A 23,488-nucleotide genomic window follows, 5' to 3' on the forward strand; every position below is an offset into this window, starting at 1 on the left:
AGGCAGCTCACTGAGAGGCTTCAGCATGGCCGCTCACACACACTGACGTGCATGCTTGGATCCAAACTGCATGTAATGTGTGGTGCAAATACAGACACTCACATCTCAACGTTCTGTTGCTTCTCTGCCTGAGCAGAACACACAGATCAGAGCATCGAAGATAAGATGAACCTTTAGTCGTCCCTCAGTGGGGAAACTGGCACTGTTACAGCAGCAGAAATTATTAAGCAAAGCCACACACACACACACACACACACACACACACACATACACACACACACACACACACACACACATTGATATGATTGTAATAAAACAAATAATAAAAAAATAAAATATTACTTTAACTGTTATCAAAAAAAGAAATGGAGCCAAAAATGTGTTCTTTTAATTTGACTATTTTAGGATGGGCCTATTATTGTGCATGCGTGTGTGTGAGTGTGTGTGTGTGTGTGTGTGTGTGTGTGTGTACGTAAGCGTGTGAGACCTTTCTCATTTTTTCCAAGGTTAGCTTAAAACATGTGCACTGACTTTTGTGTTCTACTCAAGCAGAGAAGCATGAGAATCTCAATATTAACGGTTTCAGTGGTCCTCCATATTTCCTGTTTTACTTTTATATTTTTGTGCAAAATTAGAAATTGCATTTTTTTTTCCACATTCAACAAAAATCTGCACATTCATTCTTTAATTACTTAAGAGTATTGTGACCGAGAGACTCTCGATCAGTAACACTTATTAGTACTCGACTGGCACGAGAGGACATTTCTCTTTTTCATACACATATTACATCACCCTCTGTATTTTATTCATACATTTATGTATCATATCACATGACATATATTACAGGAAATATTAATATTCCTATTTGATTCATTATTTTTGTCTTGTACAACAAAAAAGGGTAAGAAACAAAACTGAAAGATCCAATGCATAAATATAAATATTATTAAATATAAATAAATATTAAATATTTATATTCAATAATATAAATATCATTAAATATAAATAAATAAATATTAAATATTTATATTCAATCATTATTAATCAATCAATAAATATTATTGAATAGTTACATTAAGATTAGTTATAAAAAAAAAGCTATTTGGAAGAAGTGAGTTTTGAGAACAGATTTTAATCCACTAAACTGATATTTCTTTTTTAGTGATCAAAACCCAATTCACTCAAAGAAACTCTCATTTGTAAAATGAATAAAGGACACACCTCATTGAAAACAAAAATTGCTGTGAAATACTGATAAAGTTTTGCTTGTCTAAATAAAACTTTGTATCATGACGTCAATCAACTTCCTTCATCAGTTCTCTGCTCATCTGGCAAAGTCCCAAAAAACATTTCCGTCGGTGAAAAACTAAAAATCGTGCTTCTGCCTTGTTGGTATGCCCACCCGAGGGCACAGACCCCATCAAGGGCCCACTCACAGTGGGTGATCAGTTCCAGCCCCGCGCACGCTTGTCCCCCCAAGTCCGTCTGTCTGACGAGTGCGATTGCCTCGGACTGAACCCAGGGACGGTGCGCTCTCTTGCCCCTGGCTTGGTTGGCATACGTGGGCTCCAGCATGGTACAGATACATGTACACACACACTGAAAGTGGACATGACATCATCTGGCAAATCTGGCAGCCAAATGGACGAAAACGACAAAGTCCATCTCTTGGCCTTCAGCGATGTCTCGGTGACACTGAGCCAGCGAGCAAATCAGGTAGCACCTCCCTATGACAGCACGGCTGAACGACAGAGGAAAAACCCTCCCATCCCTCTGTACTTTGTGTACATCTACAAGAAATTAGTCCTTCATTTGTGTTCTACTTCATCAACTAGTATTTGTAATATTACAGGGGTCTTCTACTCTGTCATATTTGGTCCATCCTGACCAGCTGAGACACACTAGAGGGCGGATCCCAACAAGCCGGTTCTCGCGGTGATATCTGGCTATGTCAGCTGAGCTTGCCCATCTGTTGCCATTAAACCAGGCTTTTCCTTTTTGTGGTGGCAGTGACTGTGAGTTTGCACCTTTCACGTCATACATTTGCTCAGTGTGCTTGGTGACTTGTGGACTGCTGTTAAAGCAGCGGCTACTGAAGCACACACAACAGTTGGATTCAGCAGATACATCCCTTCACTACAATAAACATGGCCAGTGACATGTAAACACCTCCCGATGATTCAATCCTCTGGAGAACAGCTCTGAGTGAAAGGAAAAGAGCCAACACTGATTGGGTTTTTTCATGGCCGTGTGTACACGTCACCTACGTAACACATTCATTTATGACTCTAAGCAGGCGTAGCTGAGGCTACATGCTCGTTAGTGAGTTAAGGTGCTGATTTTGCTGGAATCTGTTGAAAACAAATGAGAATGATAAATGACTGTTAAAATAATTGGACGAATGTCCCCCTCTTTCTTCAACTCATCCATGTCCTGTGTTAAGTGTGTAAGTAAAACTACCCGGTCAAGAAGTTAAACGCTGGCTACCTCACAGCCGTCCCCCTGCTGGACCACTGAGGGTGCAGTGAGTTGGCAAAGTGGTTTGCATTCACTCCTTCATGAGGAGAAGCCAGTATCTGACGCTTCACCATGAAAGTACAAAAGTCAGGGGCCCAAGTAGTGGTCCACTGTGCTCCAGCGAGCTACACATGGAAACCCTCGCTGGAAGGTGAAAAGATGTGGCCGATGAAATGTGATGGGGGAGGCACAAGCAGTCAGAGGGGTGGGGAGGGGTGATGGCCAGGAAGGCTTGGCTGGGTGAATTGACGATGCACAATTAGGGCTGGGCGATATGACCAAAATTTTATATCCCGATATAGCTCATTTTATATCCTGATACGATATACATCACGATGTAGCTCATTTTTGGTAAATTCAATGAATGAACAGTTTATTTTATTTTTTATTTCTTCCTCCACTTTTGCCCGGCACTCATCATATAAAGCAGGTAACACAACGCTCCTGATGTGTTTTCAGCTGGGCATTTCATATCTAGGGTCGAGTGTTTGCACCAACTCAAGAAACCCCCGTTTCTCGACCGTTTAGATTGGAATCATATCTTTACAGATGTGCCAACCCTAACGGCCATGGTTATTTCCTTCCATCTGCGGGAGGTGTGGCTACATGCTGAGCCGTGGGTAAGAGCCTGTTGCAATGTCTGCGTCTGGAGTTTCTTCTTAACATCAACGTCACTCTGCCCAGCTTTTGCTGCTTTTTCTCGTTGACTCTTTGAACAATTACTCGTGTTCGAGTCTGTTGTTGGATCGGGCAGTGGCATACTTTACAAAGTGCAGTAGTCTGATCCTTGTCGGTCTTTTTATATCCAAACCACCGCCATATGACAGAAGTTCCCCCTCTTTTAGGTACAAGCTCGTCGGTTTGCGCTGGTTGTTTGTCATCTTGTTGTTTAGATTGAGAAGTGGTCACATGTTCTTCTGTGTGGCGTCCACCGTCTTCCTCCATGGCTGTGTATGTTTTAGCCGCATGCCTGGGCTTGCCGTAAGGCGCGTCGGTGACGTAAAATACTGCCGTAAAGCCTGTTTTGCGACACCGCGATATAAACGATCGAGTTAAACATTAAACAATAGACATTTTCTATCGTCCAGACGATATATATCGTGATCTCTCCCAGCCCTATGTACAATTAGGAAAATCAAAACACCAAATTCAACAAAGTGCGCTCCTTCGCTTATTCCTCAGTGCCACACAGATCAAATATTGCACACAACTACCAAGAACATATTGATGAGTCACGCTGTCGCACTGGACAACATCCCTCGTTAGCGTTCACGTGGACAAACATTAGGATAAATTCAGCATCCATTCAACATCAGTGCTAACTGGCGCTACACAGTGCCTTCACGTGACAGTGATCAGTTGTTTTAGAAATGTCTGTAAATGGTGGATAGTGGACTACCTAACCAGGGAGACCATGTGTCTGCATTGATCCAGGTCCTCTACTCTCAAACCCCGGACTGCTGTGAACGTATCAACCAGTGTCATTTAACTGTCACTAAAACTATATCACGATGCCCTGCAGCGTCCGCCACACTCAACACAACAGCCAGGACTCCAGTTTCAAAAAGCTCCCTTTAAGCCATCAATGCATGAAACTGATCTCAAAGCCACTCTGTGTATGACTGATTCATGTGACACACAACACTGCCCTCGTGATTGTCATAGATGGATTTTTACAAATGTATTGCACCAACAGGGACATGCCAAGGTGGTTTCCTTAGCAACAAGCTCTCATTTTTGCTGTATGCAGTCAAAATCCTTGGATTTTATCTTCAGGTGCAAACACCCACACCAGCAAAGTGATGGGGGTCATCTACTGTATGAGTCACGCCAACACTGCTGATAGCTTCAACACTGAATTAAAATAAATACATAGCAGTAGCCCTCATGTAACCTTGATTCAATATTAAGTGTTATTATTGTTATCATTATTATTTTCTATACAACGTTTAATGTCCGTGCTCCATACAACTGAGAAAACACTGCAGTAATGCATCAGTGTGAGAGTGCAGAGCACCATGTAAGAGGCATGAGTGATTGTTGAGGTACACATGAATGGACCATGAAAGCACAGTGCTTATTTATAGCTCCTCTCACCCTCCAGCAACATACAGAGGGAGGACAAAACACCCAGAATGCCCTGTGCCTCAGCATAGCATAGCATCAATGTGGTGTGGCAGCTAAACAAAGAGGAACCCATTGGGATCCAGACACCGTGGGAGCTGTAGGTGACATGTGGAGAGAGAGCAATGCTGCTGCCAGTGCTGGTGGACACAGATAGCATTTCCTCTTGTAGACGGTCTGCCTTTACATGGCCTCTCACTCTGTTCTTTGCTGTGATGCAAGGAGATGTTAAGGAGAGAAAAGTGGTACATCTGCATAGCTGCTAGATGACAAATGGATAAATGACAGCATGAATATAGCAGTGTCACCACTTCACAATGTTGTCACTTATTCACACTCGCACAGACTCTCAGAGCTAGCTTGTCCATTGCCAGAAACTCACGGATCAGCCAATGTTAGCTGTATGTTAGCCTGCTAGCTACTGCAATAGCTTGACTTTAGTGACATTTGACTTATTTTAGTGACAAAATGCCTGTTCAACACAAGTCTCAGACACAGTTTTCACATAAACAAAGTCAAGCACATTTGCTCCTAGAGGTCTGGTTTTTTTGACCCGTGCGAGCCCTCTGAGCGCCGCCCATGCTGGGCACGCCTCCCTGGGCTCAGCACGCGCGTGGCCATGGACAGCGATGACCTCAGTCTTGAAGCTTAAAGTTTCAAAACTGAACATTCCCTTGGATCTTTCAAACTAATCTTTATTGACAATTGCCAGAGTGATCCGGCACCTATGATGGCGGATCGCTCTGGAGAACTCTGATCATGAACTTGTGATTTATATTGCAAATAATTGACTTGTCCGGTGTGAGTTGGATAAAAGATAAACATTTCTAATATCATACAGTGAACACCCATCTTAAAGCGAGTCAATGATCTGATCTCATAAGCAGATCAGGGTCAAAGTAAAGGAATAAATTGTGGAAGCTCACACACTCCCATTAAAAGTTAAGACCTGAAACAAGCCATTAAAAACTTCAGTCCTGGCTGAATTTGACTTTGTCTCACTAGCCTTCTAAACTTTTTTATTTAACAAAGTCCCTACAGTATCTGGTGATTCAGGCAACAGGGGACACTTGCAAATCAAGTCCTGAGGGAGAACTCACCAGTCAAAGAGTATTAAACCAGTGGGAAACCCAAGCCTCCCTGCATTATTAATGTGCAGCCTGGGTATTATCAGCGCCCCGCCGCTCACCTGAATATCTGGGACTGTTTGCCTGCAACATCTTCTGGGCAAAACAAGCCATGCACATTCTGATCTATTTAGTATTTATGATTTATCCATTCATGTTCAATATACTCCTCCAGGGAAAAACACAAGTACTGCATGTTTTACAATCAGACAGGCTTGCATCGTGTCAGGGTCAAGGGTACTGTGACATCAACAAAACATCAGACAGAGGCACTGGAAGATGTGGGAGGCATTAAGACAGGAGATAATGGTCTGCTAGCAGCTGTATCTATGGGTGATCTGGTCATTAATCTGGACTCACACGGCTGGTTGGAGAGTCCGCCGCCCACACAATACTCAGCATTTGAGACAATTCTGGGCTTTTCAAGGAAACCTGCTGTGAGATAAGCACTGCAGCAGCACATGATGAGGCCTCCTTCCAGCCTCCCTGTACATCCCTTTCTTCACTACAACTCACCATTAGGCAGTAATGTATTCACAAAAAGGATGCCAAGAGACAAATAAACAGGCTGAAAGATGCTGGGAGTTTGTAGACAGGGCTGTACTGTCTGATTTGCATTGTCATTTTTCTTACTTTAGTGATAAAATACATGTCAATGTTGCGCTGGAGGAAACGTGAGGAGATAATCGTGGTAATTGAGATTCATCCTCAGGGCACGTCAGCGCCAAATCATGGCAACCCAGCAAGAGACGCTACGGGCTGGCAGGGACCTCATGACACACATCACCATACTTGGATCACGACACAATCTTATCACCATATACTGCAATGAAATATGATAGGATATTGTGATACTCTACATAATTTACTGAGAATTACAAAACAGCACTGAAAACACAACTTGCTGCGTCCCACTTGGGTGGTTCATTCACATGCACCTCATGCAGAGGTTATGACACATGCATCGATACTGGCTGGAACACTGATAGAGTATCATGAAAACAAATCACCATATGTCGCCGTATGGATTTTATTCTGCAGGCCTGGACATTGTTGAGCGTTTTTACCAAAAAAACATCAAAAATATGCTATGGTTCTCAATCACTCCATCACCCTGGGGTGCGGCTGCAGAGCAGCATGAGAGTGGGCTCGCAGCAGCCAGCAGTTTCAGTGACAACATCCACACTGACAGCTCTGGGTCAGCAAGTGGAGGTGCTTAAAAAAATGTTGCCGCGTGTCAATTTTCCTGACGTTCCAGGCACAACACACCTCTGCTGCTACTGTGAAAATGGTTTTCACTCCACTTCTTCTGTTTGTGCATGTCTTCTAGCCAAGAACGGGACACACTGGGTTACAAATAGCTTGGCTTTGCAAAACAAACCCTGATTAATTTTTTTACTGATTTATTTAAACAGAATAAATGTGATATGTGTTCATTGGTAATGATATTCACATTTGTACTGAGCTAGGTGGGGATTTGTCTGCCTACTACTCGTGTGTGTGTTACTCCGTGGCTGAGCCTTCATACTGATACTGTAGGTGCTGAGGAGGTGCCGGTCCGCTGTGGCTGAGGGTCAGTGGGGATTGACGGCTGCACAAGCAGGCTGGCTGTGAACAGGTCCAAGATGCCATTAGCTCAGAGTAGGGGAGGCATTTCCTTCACCAACCTCCAGTCCCAACCGCTACGCCACTTTAGTCTGAGGAGTCAGATTGGGTTTATCTTTACTTATGATAGTTTCTGTTGGAGAGAAGTGGTGGGCTGCCATTTTAGTAAGTCTTGTCTTCTCTTGTTTACTCAGCTAGAGAGGGAAGTGTATATTTTGGTTCCGTTATTTTCTTTGGTCAGATGGGCTGTTTTTGGTTATTTGGTTTATTATGTTGGCCCTGGCTCACCTTGGAGATAAGGCCATGAATTTCCTTTTATTTTGTTGTGAGTTAAACTCCTTTGGTACATTCAGCTCTTGTGTTTCTGTGGATGCTTGAGAGTCGGGGAGGATGAGGACCTTTTTGTGTTGTGTTTTTAATATTCCCCTGACATCAAGTCTTTCTACGCAGCTAAGCAGACCCTCTGCGGACCACTTCATTTGTTAAATGCCCTACTATTCCTCTAAACAAGGAATGGACAACATGTTACCACAGAAACATGAAACGTGTTAGGAAAGACTGTTCTGTGGAGAGCAGTCAACAGCTTTGCAAAGGCCCGTTCCTGGAAAGAGTAGAGCAGGAGCTTAAGATTGCCTTGCAAATGCTCTTATTTTTTAAATAACAATGCCAAGACCAGGTGATGAGGTATGACTCTCTGTATACAGGCCCAAAACATAGTTGAAAAAAAACTATTAATAAGGCCCCGTCTAGCAACCGAAGGGTCGCTCGTTCGATCCTCACTTCCTTGAGCAAGACACTGAACCCCTGATTGCTCCTGATGGCCCTGTGACCGACTGGTGACCCGTCCAGGGTGAACCCCGCCAACACCCTTGACTTGTGACCACTCCACCCTAGAGTAAACAGTTCAACCCCCCCCCCCCCCCCCCAAGGCCCATAACGGATAAGTGGTATAGAAAATGGATGGATGGAATTAATAAGGCCTTGAATTTAGAAAATGCATTTAGAATTCAGATTTCAACAGTTTCCCTAGCAAATTTTAGTTCAATATGTTGAGAAAAACATCAGAAATGAGGTCACTGGCATTTTACTTAAACTTAAGTGATCTGAATCGGAAAGTTGCAATTGACAAAAATTAGGGAACCTCCTTTATAAAAGGTACCATCAAGACCCCCCCCCCCCCCCCCAACACACACACACACACACCTTTACCTCTCTCATGTGGTAACACATTTGTGGTGACTCATGTTGTGGTCACAGCGTCATAGCAGCATCCTGTCTATGTTTCACAGAGACATGCACACACACACACACCACACACACACACCAATTACATCCACCTGTCACATTCAACATATCAACAGGGCAGATAACATCACTCGTGTAAAAATCAAAACATCACAGGTCAGTTTGCTGTGCTTGGAGCCACCAGCAATAAATTGGTTTCCTGGTCAGAAAGAGCACATCCATTTATAAAGCACGTGACTTAGCTTTTGTCACTCTCACCATTCTGTGGCGGTGCACTTAACCAGGAAGCATAGATGCTAAGAGCAAAGGAGGCGGCCATGCATCGGACAGACACGGCTCATAACTCTCCTAACAGCAGGAGGATTAAGAGGTAACATGAGCAGCAAAGACGAAGGCTAATAGGAGCGGCAACAGTGGCCTGTCTCTGGCAGACAGAGCCATCTTCAGTTGGCATAAATTCCAACCCTGTTACACCTGATCCTGAGCTCTTCCCTCTGGGCCACAGACACCCTGCATGTCCTCTGATCCCTGCTCTGGGCCTTTGCTGTCACACCCAAAAGCAGCTGAACAATGTCTTCATCTGAGTCCCACCAAAATCAGAACAAGATTGTAAATAAAAGATCATCCGACAGAATAGAGGAAATGCAGTTATATTGCCTTGCAGCAGCACCGGCGTATGACGGACTATTTAACTGATGCATTCGCGATGTGCTGTGTAATCCAAGCCGGCCAGTCACTCCTGAGAGATGCAGCACCTTCAAGATAAGTGGCTAAGTGGGCTAGCATTGATTATGGTTGACGGAATGTTTTGGTTACTTGAATTCACGTTCCTTGGCTTGTTCATTGTACTGTTTCAGTGCAGTCTCACTGTACCTCTCATAATTACGACTGAGTTAATTATAGCAGGTAATATTAACACGAGTCAGGAATGTGCCATTGCTCACGCCATCGTGAAGCTTGGAGTCAAGTACCTCTCCAGCGTGTCGGATGGTTGCACCAGGGGCGAACTCTTGAGAATGGTGCTGCGCTGTGCCTGATCAACTGAATTTAGAGACATGAAGATATTTAACAAATGCGAACAAGTATAAAAAATACTTTTGAGGACTTTTTTAAAACTGGGTTTGTGGGTCATGATTACCAGCTGGCAGAGCAACAGATTAATACCTCAGAAATGATTGATCACACACTTATAGGCAGATATCAAAGCATCAACAACTGTAAGAGAAAGCTCGTGTATGGACAGACAATGAATGGCAGGAAATGTGAAACTGTAAAATTGATATGAATTTGTGATAGTGTTTATTTGCAGGATTTACAGATGCGTGGTATTTAATTTCTGCATATTTCTGCTCTATTTTGAATACATCTGACCAATAGCCAACATTTGCTGATTTCGATATTTTCTGTATACATATTTTTTTTATTGTGTACATTGAAAAAAAAACCCCACTGCTTTTCTTTACTTATGGACTGGAAAAACCCATGAACTTTATGTTAAAGTGTTGTTTCAAGAAGAAGAGACAACAGCTTTGCTCATCAGACCAGCGTATAGAAAAATGACCAATATAGGCTAATCCTCATGATGTGCCAATAAGATAAGATAAGATAAGATAAGCCTTTATTAGTCTCACAATGGAGAAATTTGCAGTTTACAGCAGCAAAGAGCAAATAGTATAGACATTAAGAGCCACACACAATAGTCATGTATACTGTATCTTTATGAATCATATTTGTTGGAAAAGAACTTACTATCACTGTTCAACTGTATGATCGTGTTTTAATCTCAGGATAAATGATTATGGTACTTAACACTGCTAAAAAGTGGAGCGTGACCTTCCATTGCTGAAGCTAAAGGCAAAGAAGCAGGGCAAAAGCGCAGGTGTGGTCAGGAGGGAGAAAACTAGAGGAAGCTGCTGACATGGCTGTCTGAAGACGCTGTTACACTTGTAAACATTCATATTTTCAGACCGTTGTTCAGGAGAGTGATGGTTTCATATTACTTCAGGGTACCAAGAAGGAAGCAGGTAGCATGGTGACAGGGCTCAAAGACAAAAGGTCTTTGTCCACAGTAATTACCCTCATTCCTCAGCAACCTCCGCCCAGCCAGGCGCTGGTCACAGCTGCACCTCCTTCTCTCAAACAAAGATGCTCAATTGGATTCATCACCCCAGCCCTTTCTCTGGTATGACGTCAAAGGCATCAAGCACATGCACACACATCATGCAGCCAGTGCAACTGAGGAAAATATCACCAGCCTTCTGCAAGACCCGCTCAGGCTGTGGTCTGTTCTGCTGCAGCTCTAATCCTTGAAAAGACTTCCTCATGGTATCAGCATCATCTGTCAGGCTCCTAAAATAAATGGAAAACGTGTCTCGGAGTTCTTGCCCTGAGAGGCGCAATCTGTACGTGTTGTGATATTATTTTTAACTTGAGCATGATTCCACTCTGCAGTTTGTGGACTACACAAACAAAGCATTTGGTCACATGATAGCACAGCCACGGGACTGCATCACAGAAAACGTCCCTCCCCCTGAGCTTGTGTGTCTAAAAGAAGCCTGGAGCTAAGAGAGGAGTTTAATCTCCTGCGCCCAAGACAAATGAAAGGTTAGGGACCAGATGAAAGTCAACCCGCTGGTCCCACATGCTGAAGGTTCTACAAGAGTCGAACAAGCCCATCCACTGCCCTACACAGCAGCACCACACCGGGCAGAAAGTTAGTTCAACTGTCTGGATAATGTGCGGGGCTCATGATGCGATGCGTAACACGATAACTGGGTCAGATACGACTCTGTCATGGTATATTGTGTTACGCTGACAGAACATTTCAAAGTAGACCTGAAAGACAACTTCCTGCGTACCACCTGCTTACACCCTACCTGTTTTACCCGACTCAGTACTCCCTGGTCTGTCTTTAAAATCAAACTGCACCCAAATGTCAGCTTTCAAAGCTGCGGGCGCTGCTTTATTGTTGTCCACCATGACAGTCTGTCTTCTGACTTCAATGGTGCATGGAGGAGATGAAAGCAGACAACTTTTGAATGCACTGATACTAGGAGTTGTAATATCATGAAAATAAAGATCAATTATCACAGTATATATCTGTATTTATTCTACTGCACAGCTCCAACACAGGGGCTGCCAGCAAAAGTACAAAGGATTAACAGACCCTGCCTCATTCACCACACGTCTGCTTCTCCCTGCATCCCTGACTAGTCTGTTATTGTCTCAAACTTTGATATCAGGAGGAGCTGCTCTGGTCCAAAATGAGGCAGTGTTTCCCTCAGCCTGTCTGGGGCTGTGGGGTCTACGCTGCTCACCAGCTCCTAGTGAACCACATCAGCTTAGAAACGGAGCACGAAACCTTCCACCATCCTGGCAGCATCAGGGCGTCTCTTTAGACCAAATCAACACAGGCACAATGACAACAAGGCCATGTGTCAATCATCCTCGCCATGTAAATTATGAGATTTGTAAAAGAAAACATAGCAGATCTTTTTTCAAAGTGTTTTTAACACTACAAATGTTGGAAGCCACACTAACATGAGGGCATGCATGATGTCATTATTGATTATTTAATGGACCTCACATGGAGAATGGCACAAGAATTCCCCACCGTGTTATCATATGGACTAAGTACTAATAGTAATACTAATACTAATACACTGTATAGACATACTCGAATGCGTCTGTGGCAGATCACACTCACCTAGTAGGAGGATATGTGATTTCTACTATGACCCATCACGCCAGTGAATTGGCAAAGACAAATCTGGGGGTTTGCAGGGGAGTTGTAGGGCCATAAAGAGGGAAAATGTGTCGTGATTTTTAAAAAGACGTCTCTGGTTATAATGATGATTTTTGGTCAGTGAGCAAAAGGTTGAACTTAACCATCTTACTATAAACTCAACCACTTCATCTGTCGAGGCTCACAGGTAATCATTCCAACGTTAACACCAGAATGAAGAGTTTATAAAACCTGCCATACCGACGAGCTGACCCGCCCTAGTCATATCAACAATTAGCACCTTCTTCACTCGTTTCCTCACTTCTCTGTTGTTTTGTCACATCGATGGTGCCGCCGCGCACAGCTGTTGAAGGATGGGCTGCACATCACTCACAGTTCGCTCCTTTAGGATGAGCCAAGGAGGAAGCGCGCAGGAGATTTGTTTACGCAACTGAAGTCATTACATACGTTTAAAATGGTCGGTGCTTCATTCGTTGAAGGTAAAACCCTCGGCTGACCTGATCAAGCGCGAGCGCATCATACAGCACTGAGGCTTTTAATCAATAAAGGGCGGAGTACCCAGAAAGCTGGCACGTCCACGTCTACAAAACGCAAGCTAACTTCTTGACCTGAGCCTGGAGCTCTCAAGTTCCGAGTTTATATCCCAAGAACTTATGGTTAAACGTTACCCCAAATATAGACTGCACACATACAGACACATTTTTGCAGAAGCTGATCACACAGTGATATCACGGCGCACAGGAGCAGCGGGAGTGTCATTGTTAAGTGTCAACAGTGAAACCGTTGGACTTTCAATTAACAGCTTTCTCAGTGGTACTGCTCAAGTACTCTCCTTTAACATCCTGGGGGAAAAAAAAACACCTTTACAGCTGTGTGATGACCCAATGGATAAAATAGGCATTCATGTTGCCATGGTAACCACCCATATGTAAGCCAGGTCAGAGCAGCTACAGCGATGTATAATGAACAGTTTGAGTCAACAGGTTACACTGGAATGAGGGAGAATGATGAAGGTGTGTTTCAGTCAGCTCCAGCGCTGATTGGCTGAATGTTAAACAGGGTGGCACGGAATAAGTCACAAAACCCCAAAATAATGTAGAACAGCACCGTTTAATCTCTGGTTCCCCCGTCTCCAAATAAACGGGTTCTTTAATGGGATTTAAGATGGAAAAATAAGCTCTGTGGTTCACACCAGCTTTTGAAGTTTCAACATTTTTAAGCGTTATGAAATACTTCAGTAAATATGGACATGAAGTGTCATCATGCCAAAGGGAGAAGAAGAGTGAAGCCTGTTGTGGTGACGGTCCAGCCATGCGTCCGTGGTGCACCTCCCTCTTTGTACCTCCAGCAGCTGCTTTTTTAAACCAAAGTTCTAACAACTTGTGTCAATGACGATGATCTTGCTAAGAAATGTATTGACACAGAGCTGATTTTCTGCAATGATCCAGAACCCAAATAAAACTTTAAATTGCCTTTGACTTCGGTCAAGCTTCTAACTGACGGCCTAGCCTAAAAATGTCATCTGTGCTGCTCTCAGTTAGACGATATCACTGCAGGAGTGAGCTCACCTTTCACATCCTCGATCAACTGAACAGATAAGCAAAGAAACCTCTGCTCTGCTAAGGCTGGAGTATTTTCCATCTCCATGGATCAAAGTTGTGCAGGTATTTCCACATGAACTACCCTGACACCTGGTCTGCTGTAGGATGGCAACTAAAAGGTGCAATGCCATCAAGGGCCACACTGAGGTCTCATGATTTCCTGCAGGCTTCACCAAACACCTGACATACTTCTGTGAGTTGCAAAATCATTAATTCGTTTTGTCTGGACTGAATTACAAGCCGGTACGTGGACTAATACGGAGCTGCAGGAGGGTTGTTCTCTTACCAGTCACTACAAGTCCACTTAACCAGCTGAGGCTGCAAACGCAAGATGTCACTTTCTGTTGAAACATGTTGTATGACATTGTTATATATGAAGAACCGAGGTTTATGTTTTTCAAGCTGCTGTTTGGAGCAGTTGCCAAGTTTGACATTCATCACAATGACTGTAACTGGCATTTGGGAGAACAAGTAGAAAGGAAATGCTTCATCGGCACTGAGCCACATCTACAAAATGCTGAGAGAAACTCTGGCAAGAGAACAAGCTTCTAACTTGTGCCATGATTAAATTGGTCAGTTGTAGGTTTTAGCTGGGACGCTAACTGATGGGTGGATTGATATCACTTAGATATTCAAGCGTTCCAGCCTGAGACTGAAGTCAGCTGAAGGAAACTAGTATGATAATGGCTCATCGTCACCTCTGATGTCCTGGCCGTATTTGCGTCATTTGGCTGGGATTTTGATGACTGAATACCATTTAAGGACATTTTTATTCCCCCGTGCCTGCCACAGCTTAGGCCAGAGGTATGGTGTTTTTGGGTTGCTGGTCCCTCCGTCTCTCCGCCTGCCCAGTCCCATTCTCAGTGAAACACCCAGGCGGTCAAAGGTCCGACTCCTACAAGTCTGTTGCAGTATCTCTGGTTTTGGTACAGATTAAAGGTTGAAGTGATGAGGGTTCCAGGATCCAGGATTCCACTGAGGGTCCATGAAAAGCTGGAGTGCAACTAAAACAAGCAACCACTCATGTGATAAACCTCTCCAATCTAAACCTTTCAGAGTCCTTTTACCTTCTTAAGACTAGCACACATTTAACCAACTGTCAACAAATTTTTCCAAACACGTGTATGGGTGCTCATTAGAGTTGGTGGCATGAAACCGCATTGCACGTGCACTGGTTAGTCTTCTTTATCTGGCTATTTCTCCTCTGCAGGTGACACACAGCGTGTGCCACGCCACAGACCCACACGCCACTAAATCCATTACCATGAAAGAAACTGATGTCAGAGCCTGGCGCAGCAGACACCATCCCAGGAAGAGGCCTCAGTGTGTTTAGTTGTAACAACACCACTTTTAACATTTTCAATTATGCAGTCACCAGCACAGTTAATGGAGCCCTGCTGTACTTAGGTAGCCTAATAGGTTTTATTTTGCTCAATTAAAGTTCAAACTATAGTGCCTTCAGCTTTTTGTAAGAGAGCTGCAACGTGGGTACACACACAAACACACTCACTCACACACACACATGCTGGAGGAATGGACGAGGGGAGGCAACCATCATGGCCGGTGCATGGCCTAGTTGAACATAGGAAGGATGGATGGAGGGTGAAAGGACAAATTAGATAAACAGAGAGAGAGGGGGGGGGGGAGAGACTCACATTCTAGATGCTTTTTCTTGGGGGCCGTCTGTTCATGTGTGGTGGATTTGCACACAGCTCGGGACACGTCGGAGCCCGTCAGGCTGTACTGCGCCGCGGCGATGCGGTCCGTCAGCGTCTGACCCGACATCTTCTCTCCGCGGAGTCCAACCTCACTGATCAAGCGTCCAAAGTGGTCGAGACCCCTGAGCCCTCCCCCCCCAAACCACCACCGCCGCCGCCGCCACCAAAATGAAGGACCGGGCGCAGTAGTCCCAGCTGCTGCCCGGGATAGGAGCAGACACCTCCGCCGGGCTGTGGCCCGCTCCCTAACGGACGGCGATGGATTCAAATTGCATAACACTGTGATGGTAGATTCCCATTCAGAGTTGATGTGCACGCCTCACTGGAGCAACCAGACACGGACTTCCTCCCCGGATGCTCTGGAAAGGATGCAGGGAAGTTTAAATGAGCAAAATCATCATTCCAGCTTTTACTGATGCATCTTTTATCGTAGGTCAGCTTCTTACATTTCGGCGTTATTAGTTGCTCAGCCTCTCTAGCAAAACGCTCCTCTCGGGATGATGCTCGATGATGCCTCCCCCCCTCTCCTCCTTGGCTTCCTCCCTCCAGCCTCCAGGATAATCCTCCTCGGCTTCAACTGAGCGTGCAGGGGAGCATCAGGACCAGGCTGGCATCGCCCCCCGCCGTCCAGCGCAGCGGTTCTCCTCCTCCTCCTCCTCCTTCCTCCGTGCTGCGGCCCACCTCAGCCTGCAAGCGATGAGTCGTCGGATGGCGGTGCTTCCAACGGGTTTGTATCTTTCTCTTTATTTAATTATTAATTCATTTCGAGTAGTGACCTCGCCCCGCCCCCTTCGTCGTGTGACGTAACATTACCATACTAGCCGATGCCCCTTCCCTTCCGCTTTCTCGCGAGAGCCTGGAGGAGACGAGAAATAGAGTGAAATGGAGCAGTGAGGACAGGAAAGGGTTAATGCATGTACGCTACAACCGAGCGTCACACTTCTCCCCCGCCTGGAAGGTCACCCCAAGAGTGAAGCTCGGCCTGGCACGGTTGTCCCCCGCTCACCGCCGGGAGTGCCGCCGTTGTCCCTGTCCATGGTGCTGCTGCCTCCCTTCTCTTCACCGCCCCTCTACTCTCTCCACTTCATTTTCTTTTCAAAGCTAGTGGCTGTCTTGAGATTCAAAAATGAATAAATCATTCAAATCTTAAATATTCGTCATTTATTTTATTTTATTGCCGTTGTGGCCTACGCTGTCACGTGTCTTGAAATCTCGATACACCGGATCCATTTTGGTGGATAGTAATTTGCTATTCATGATTTGAACCTCTGAAAAGACATGGACAAATGTTAAACTCTTACTCCAGGACACAGTTCGTCACCAGATGAATGTAAATCAACGTCTCACCCTGTTTTTTATCTTCTTGTTTGGTCTCTGGCCAGAGAAAAAACCACGGCAATGGTTAGCATGGCTCGAGGGTGGCGGGTTTAGCTAGTTGCTAACTTCGCTTAGGTCTTTTTTTTCCACTTCAAAGACCTACAAGAGGCTTTTTAAACTTAAAGTTTAGGATATGCCTTTTAGAAGTACTTATACATTAATTATATCAGGACTGTGTTAAGATTAATCATATTTTATACTTAACACCTGTTTACTCTGACATGTCAAAATGGCTTCTGTGACAAGGGTCAATAGAAAACCCTGCTATTAAACAGTCAGCTGGAAGTTGGTAAGGAGGAACTTACTTGCTTCATTTTCATGAATTCACTTGAATTTTGAGGTTTCAGAATCTTGCTGGAGTCAAGATAATGCAGCACTGCTGGGGGATCGTACTTGAATGCCACAGTGACGGCGGTGAAACCCTCCCAATAGAAATCTTTATTCGTTAAGTCACATCAATATGGAATGGCACGTCACCTTCACTTTGTCCCACAGGACTCACATGAACTGTTAAAAGTCAATCATCAAAGCCGCTCCTTATGTACAAATAATTAAAATTAAATACAATAGTTCTTGAAAAGTAAAATAATACAAAAATGTACAAATTGTATTCCCTTGCTTATCATATACAAGTTGAGGTTTTTCACTAGTGTTGATCAGTTATCCGTTGGAGAATCCCTTGCTGCGCCCTCACGTCTTGATAAGACCCTCCAGAAAGTCTTTTTCCACCATCTCCTCAATGTTCTGTCGCGCTCGACTCCAGAACACCTTCTGGCTCTCCAGCTTGTGGCCCTCCTTGTGGCTGGGGAAGGAGGCGTTTGAAGGGTTGTGGGTGTAGGTGGGACCTGAGCGGCTGCCGGCTTTGCTGCTGAACACCTGGCTGAGCAGGTTGAAGAAGGGGAGCAGCTGCTCCATGCTGCGGATCACATAGAGGGTCAGCATCAGATGACCCGGCTCCCAGGATAGGGTCCGGGTGGAGCAGTCCTCCTCTGGATTTTTCTGTATGTTTATAGGGAAGGATTGGACAACAAATTATTCAGTGTTTCCCCACTAATTTAATAAGCCTGTGCAGAGAAGGCAGGATGATACCTTGGCTCGCTTCCTCAGCAGCTTAGCCAGTCGGACCACGTAGGGTTTAAACTCTCGCTGGTGGGTCCCCTGACGTCTAACTTCCAATCCTGAGTCATCAGAGGCCTCAGGGATGAAGGCCCAGCGGTACCTACGATGAAGCAGGACTTCAAATAACCATTTTTTTTCTACTTAAGTTACAGAAGTCTTCGACAAGTCATAGCCACTTTCCCTCCACTACTCAACTCTTCCTTTTAAAACGTTCACACAAGAATCCAACTGCATTTTATAGGCACACGTAGAGTCCCGCTGTTCGTGAACGGCTGTTTATTCATCATTCTTCACACAGCTCTATCCTGAGTTAAGCCAGTTATGAGCTGAATTATTAGTACTGACATCTGGAACTGAGGCAGGCTCTCGGGGGGCAGGGTCAAGGCCAGGTCCAGGAGCTTGCAGGCAGACAGGTAGAGGTTGAGCCAGCGCTGACTGTTGTAGGAGGTGGAGAAGCCATTCCCTCCAGAATAGGTGGTCTCCAGCCCCGCCACAGAAGGCCCCGACGTCCTGGAGAAGATGAGTCATTACAGACTGACAGGGAGGTGTCATATCTAATACAGTAGTTTCAATCGAGACGCACCAATTGCATTTGTTTTGATTACAATTTCCCTTTATTTTGGTTAGTGTGACCTCTTATTGCCTTTTTTGGTTGTATGACTTTCTGTCCAAGAACCACACTCGGCAGAATAAAAACCCATGAAAATCTAATTTTAACAGGCTCTGTCTCTGCTGATTTTACTTTGTATCATGACTTTTGTGTTTCTATCACCTGCATGTGGAGTATGGGCTTATATTGGGTCCTTTTCGGATCTGCTTTTGCGAGGGCCTCCACATGGTGTTTTATTTTGAAAACCGACGGGATATAGTATTCCATGATTGTGGACATTTCCTGTTTGGCTTGATTTGTGCAAATTGAAGCGCCATCTACCGAATACAGTCTTGCCGCGAATTCCTGGCGAAGCGGTGCGCTATGGCGATAGATGAGGGATCAGGATTCGGAAACGCCAGACATGATCAGCCAATTCCTTGTCCGGTGAGGCAAAACGAAACCCGGACGATTCTGGCCTCTGGCTGGGAAATTGGTGCATCCCTGCTTTTCATGCTACAGAGCAGTTGTGACAGCATTGACAAATGACGTACCTTGATATGTCTTCATCTGCTGTTAGCTCCTGCTCCATCAGCAGGAACACCTGAACCTGCAGGGACACAGATGTAGCATGTTGGAAATTGTGCTCTCGGTTTGTGTAAAAGACAAGAGAGAGAGAGGGAGGGAGGAACGCTGCAGTCAACGTGATGTCTGCTGCTCACCAGTTCAGTGATCATGGTGGGCCAGAGTGAGGTGAGGTGTTGAGGCGACATGCGCAGCAGCAGCACTCTGAAGAACAGGAACACCTGAGCATGAAGGATGGGCACCTGAGGCAGACGCAGGCTCTCCACCAGACGCTCTGAACACACACACACACACACACACACACAGAACAAGTTTCACATCAGTATTGGAAATCTTTACAACTTGCTAACAATGATTAATAAGACCTCACCAACACCCATCAGGCTCCATTTTGACACAGTTGAGTCCAGTAAACGGCTTCCCTGCTAATCGTTATGAGCAGTGTGTGTGGCGTGTACCTTGTATGTCTGGCAGGTATTTCTGGTACTGGTCCACTTCGCTGCTGTAGATGGTGAAGGCAAGGCGCTTGAGCAACATGGCCCTTTGCTCCAGTTCTGCATCCCTGTTAGTGAACAGACTCAGAGAGCTGCTCTGAGCTACAGCCACCCGAGCTGGAGGGAGGGACGGACACACACACAAACACACACACACACACACACACACACACTTTATTACTCTACATTTCACACAGCTTGCATGACCCCTGGATGGGGCTGCATTGTCTTCCAGCTGTGCTGCTATTTGAAAGTCTTTTGTCTGTTTTACATCATCTTGGAAGCACATCTGCAGCATGTTTACGTATGGCAGGGGTCAGCAAGTAAGTTTGGCCTCAGGTCAAAAACTTCTTAAGCCATGAAATGGCAGGCAGGACATCAGACTTAATCAGGCTTAATCAAAGGCTAGAATGCTGAATTGAGAGATAAAATACTGTCAAGAGTCTCTTGTTGTAAACGTGCTAAACATTAAGAGCTATAAAGAGAAAAAATGTCCCTGTCTGAAAGTCTGAAGAGGAAAGCTGCCAGCTATAATGCAGACAAAGATGAACGGACAACACCTTTATTCACCCTCGCTGGTTTCTTGTTGCTCGGACTGCGCAGAGATTAAACACCTTAATTGTTACAACCATGTGACATTTTAAAGTCTTAATGACTTCCGCCTTGTTTTGAACCATCTTTCTGTTTACTGTGTGATCGGAGAGAGAACGAGAGATCAGCTATTGGGTGAGAGACTTTAGCTCTTCATGCGAGAGAGAGAGAGAGAGAGAGAGTGGCACAGCGGGCGATACTTCCCTGTTTGTTAGTCAGAAATTCACGGCAGAAGAAAGAAAAACCACAACAAAACGCGTGTGTCTGTTTCTCAGCACAGAGGCACCAACAAGTAAGATTCAAGCAGTGGCAGCAACATCCCAGGATGAGGCGTCACGTTCCCACCAAAAGTTACCAGTGGGTCCAGCACAACCAGTGACTGACACACAAGTTTGGGGGCCACCCATTGCCTGCCGCTGCTCTATGGCAACAGATGCTTGTGCATAGCAACACAACATTTTTTCTCAGGGATCACCTACTTCAACACAGCTGATCTCAAAGCTCAGCGCCTGCTGTGATCCTGTAGGTTTAATTTCTCAGTCAGAGGACGAAGCAAATACTCATTTTTATCTGCAGTCACAGTGACTGCTTGTTAACTGGTGGTACAAATGAGTCGCAGACACATTTCACACCACTTTCTAAATATGACAGGGGGAAAATGCAGTGAAAACACAACATCTGTGATCGCAGACCGTCTCTGTCCTCAGCCTCTCAAGTCCGTCTCTGTAATTACAAGCATTCCTAAACTTCTTTTGATACAGATACAGATCAGAAATGAGCAAAGTTAGAACAATTGTTGTCAACTGTTAATGGTGATCGGTATTCATGGAAGTAAATGTCCCGACAGTTTAAAGCGGACAAGAGCCAGACATGAGACGCATGCTGACATACCTGATGGACTCACCCACAGAGACCCGCTTACTACCAGTTAGCATCGCGCAATAAACGGTAGTGGATGAGATGTGTTAGCATACCTCCTTCAAAAGTCAAATATACTTACCTGCAAGATATTGTAACTGATGCAGCAACTCAAAATGTCTGCCAGCAAAATTAGTAAACATGTACAAGAGCAAGCAACAACATCACGCCCGGCATTGTTAGCGAGGATAAGAAGGTTAACGGCTGAACAGACCAAGATCTGTTCCGCTTCAAATAGATCAGATCTATTTGAAGCGGAAAAGAGAAGGAGCTACAGGCTAGAACAGAGCAATGCTACACAGCCTGACTATTACCATTCATTGAGCTAAGCTAACTAGGGTTAGCCAGTCCCAGTAGGTCTCAGCTCCCTAAGGCAGCGCTATCTTGTTGTCTGGTTCTCGACAGGATGGCGAGCATCTCCCCAAATGCTGGGGTATCTCTTTACATAGAGCGCAAACATTCCTGTGGTGCTTGTTTTGATCCGTGATTATACATGATGAGGACGAACACTCAGGGTTTTGTAAATGTCAGTGGGATAAAATGATCTGGTAAAGGTCTAAAACTGAAGCCACTAATTTCTGCAAATTACTCTCAAATTCAAATCTACTAAAGGAATTGAAAGCTTACTCATGAGGTCTCTGAACGTGGTCTTGTCATGAGTCATCAAATGGTCAATGATGGCTCTCCAGCTGCAAAATGAAAGGAGAATCATGGTTATGTTAGACCAAGAGAGCAGAAACAAAGCAACAGTCACGACTTTCATACCCGCATTCATTTGTACTCTGGTTGCGTTGCTAGAACATTTGGTTAAACACAATTAAACACTAACTTGACGATGTATCAGAGGTATTCCTTCCTCTCGTTCCTCCCCTGACAGACTGCTGTATAAATTATGTAGCTGGAGTGAAGAACTGACGGGGAACACTGCCTGTTATTCTCCTCTCCACACTCAGTAATGGAAACCTCAGTTGTTCAGGAGAAAAATTCCCATGCAAACTTTTTAAATGAAAAAAATCATCCTAAAAAAATAATGAGTTGATGAAACATTCTGGGATTTCCAACTTATGCATTATGAAATGGTGTGTGCCACAAAGCAGCTGTAAGTATGACCCCACCCCCCACCCCACTCTGTCAGGTTGGCTCCTCTACTCACTGACTAACGCAGGAGGAGTCCATCTGGAAGAAGGTGTGGTCCATGAAGAGGTCAAAGGCCTCCTTTTTCCAGGCACGACGGGTATACTGGTACCCACTAAGGCTGCTCAGTAGCTGGATGCAGGCCCGGTAGCTGGGGGCGTTGTGAGCACTGCCAAGGAGACCAGGGAACTCATGATTAGCTACAATTCATTTGGACATTATTTCACTGCATGTTCCGTCGTGAAATTAAAGTTAACTTTGGAACAAATAATCATGAAATGACAGCATATCTAGATAAAATGGAAGCGAGCTGGCTCCTACCTGTGGTTGCGGAGGTAGGGCACTACATAGTGCATGATATTAACCAGCAGTGGTATGACCCGCTCCTTCTCGTCACTGTAGAACACCATGTCCAACAGGTGAGCCAGAACCTGCCAAAATTTCAGCAAAGCTACGTCAGCATTGTGCCTCATACTCTCAGTAAACATGACAACATGGGAGGACCAAATTTCAGTGAGATTCATCTCAAAATATTGATTTATTGACTTAATATTCACATGTGAGCACCAGATTACTGCCAAGTAAGACAAACAGCGCGCAACATCATCCTGATACAGTTTTGAACCTTGAGAATAATCCTCATGGATTAGCTGAGAAACAGCAGTGAAGCGCAGGCATAATTAGCTCTCCACTCAGCTAAAACAGCATAGCTGCAAGTAGGCGGCTCGTGATTTCAACTGACCAGCTTCTTCACAGCAGCAGATAGATTTATTGGTTTTCTACTAACGACTGAGGAGGAGGCAGAGAAGTGGGCATCCCTCAGGTGGAGTGTGTCAGGACCGAGTGTGTCAGCCCTGAGGTTTTTTTTTAGTCTGACAAATCGAACTCTGGTTCTCCTTGGTGTGACTGGTTTGGCCAGATGTGAACAAAGTCATCACACAGAGTGCAGATCTGAACATTGGCACCGGTCCCAAACACATTCTGGCCTACGTGGCTCCT

At 44.8% G+C, this 23,488-nt stretch overlaps 2 protein-coding genes across 10 annotated transcripts in view; both read right to left on the reverse strand.

The window, feature by feature from the left end:
- Positions 1-15,813, reverse strand: part of snap91a (synaptosome associated protein 91a) — a 52,298-nt gene extending 36,485 nt beyond the window's left edge. For all 9 annotated transcript variants that reach the window (XM_086219217.1, XM_086219216.1, XM_086219218.1 and 6 more), the window contains exon 1: positions 15,620-15,813. In XM_086219217.1, the coding sequence (XP_086075343.1) occupies positions 15,620-15,749 (130 nt within the window). In that variant the 5' untranslated portion in view covers positions 15,750-15,813. The remainder of the gene's footprint in view (positions 1-15,619) is intronic.
- Positions 15,814-15,818: 5 nt separating this feature from the next.
- The window catches only part of dop1a (DOP1 leucine zipper like protein A), a 34,237-nt gene continuing 26,567 nt past the window's right edge, over positions 15,819-23,488 (reverse strand). The window contains exons 30-40 of the mRNA XM_086219209.1: positions 22,811-22,920; positions 22,509-22,658; positions 21,983-22,044; positions 19,811-19,963; positions 19,490-19,626; positions 19,322-19,377; positions 18,524-18,688; positions 18,149-18,278; positions 17,365-18,058; positions 16,129-16,538; positions 15,819-16,041 (exon numbers count right to left, since the gene is read on the reverse strand). Coding sequence (XP_086075335.1) covers positions 17,750-18,058; positions 18,149-18,278; positions 18,524-18,688; positions 19,322-19,377; positions 19,490-19,626; positions 19,811-19,963; positions 21,983-22,044; positions 22,509-22,658; positions 22,811-22,920 — 1,272 coding nt within the window. The 3' untranslated portion in view covers positions 15,819-16,041; positions 16,129-16,538; positions 17,365-17,749. The remainder of the gene's footprint in view (positions 16,042-16,128; positions 16,539-17,364; positions 18,059-18,148; positions 18,279-18,523; positions 18,689-19,321; positions 19,378-19,489; positions 19,627-19,810; positions 19,964-21,982; positions 22,045-22,508; positions 22,659-22,810; positions 22,921-23,488) is intronic.

Source organism: Aulostomus chinensis, chromosome 11 (genome assembly GCF_037954235.1).
Source record: "Aulostomus chinensis isolate RoL2024-O1b breed Wild chromosome 11, RoL_Achi_v1.0, whole genome shotgun sequence".
In the NCBI taxonomy this organism is placed as follows: Eukaryota; Metazoa; Chordata; class Actinopteri; order Syngnathiformes; family Aulostomidae; genus Aulostomus; species Aulostomus chinensis.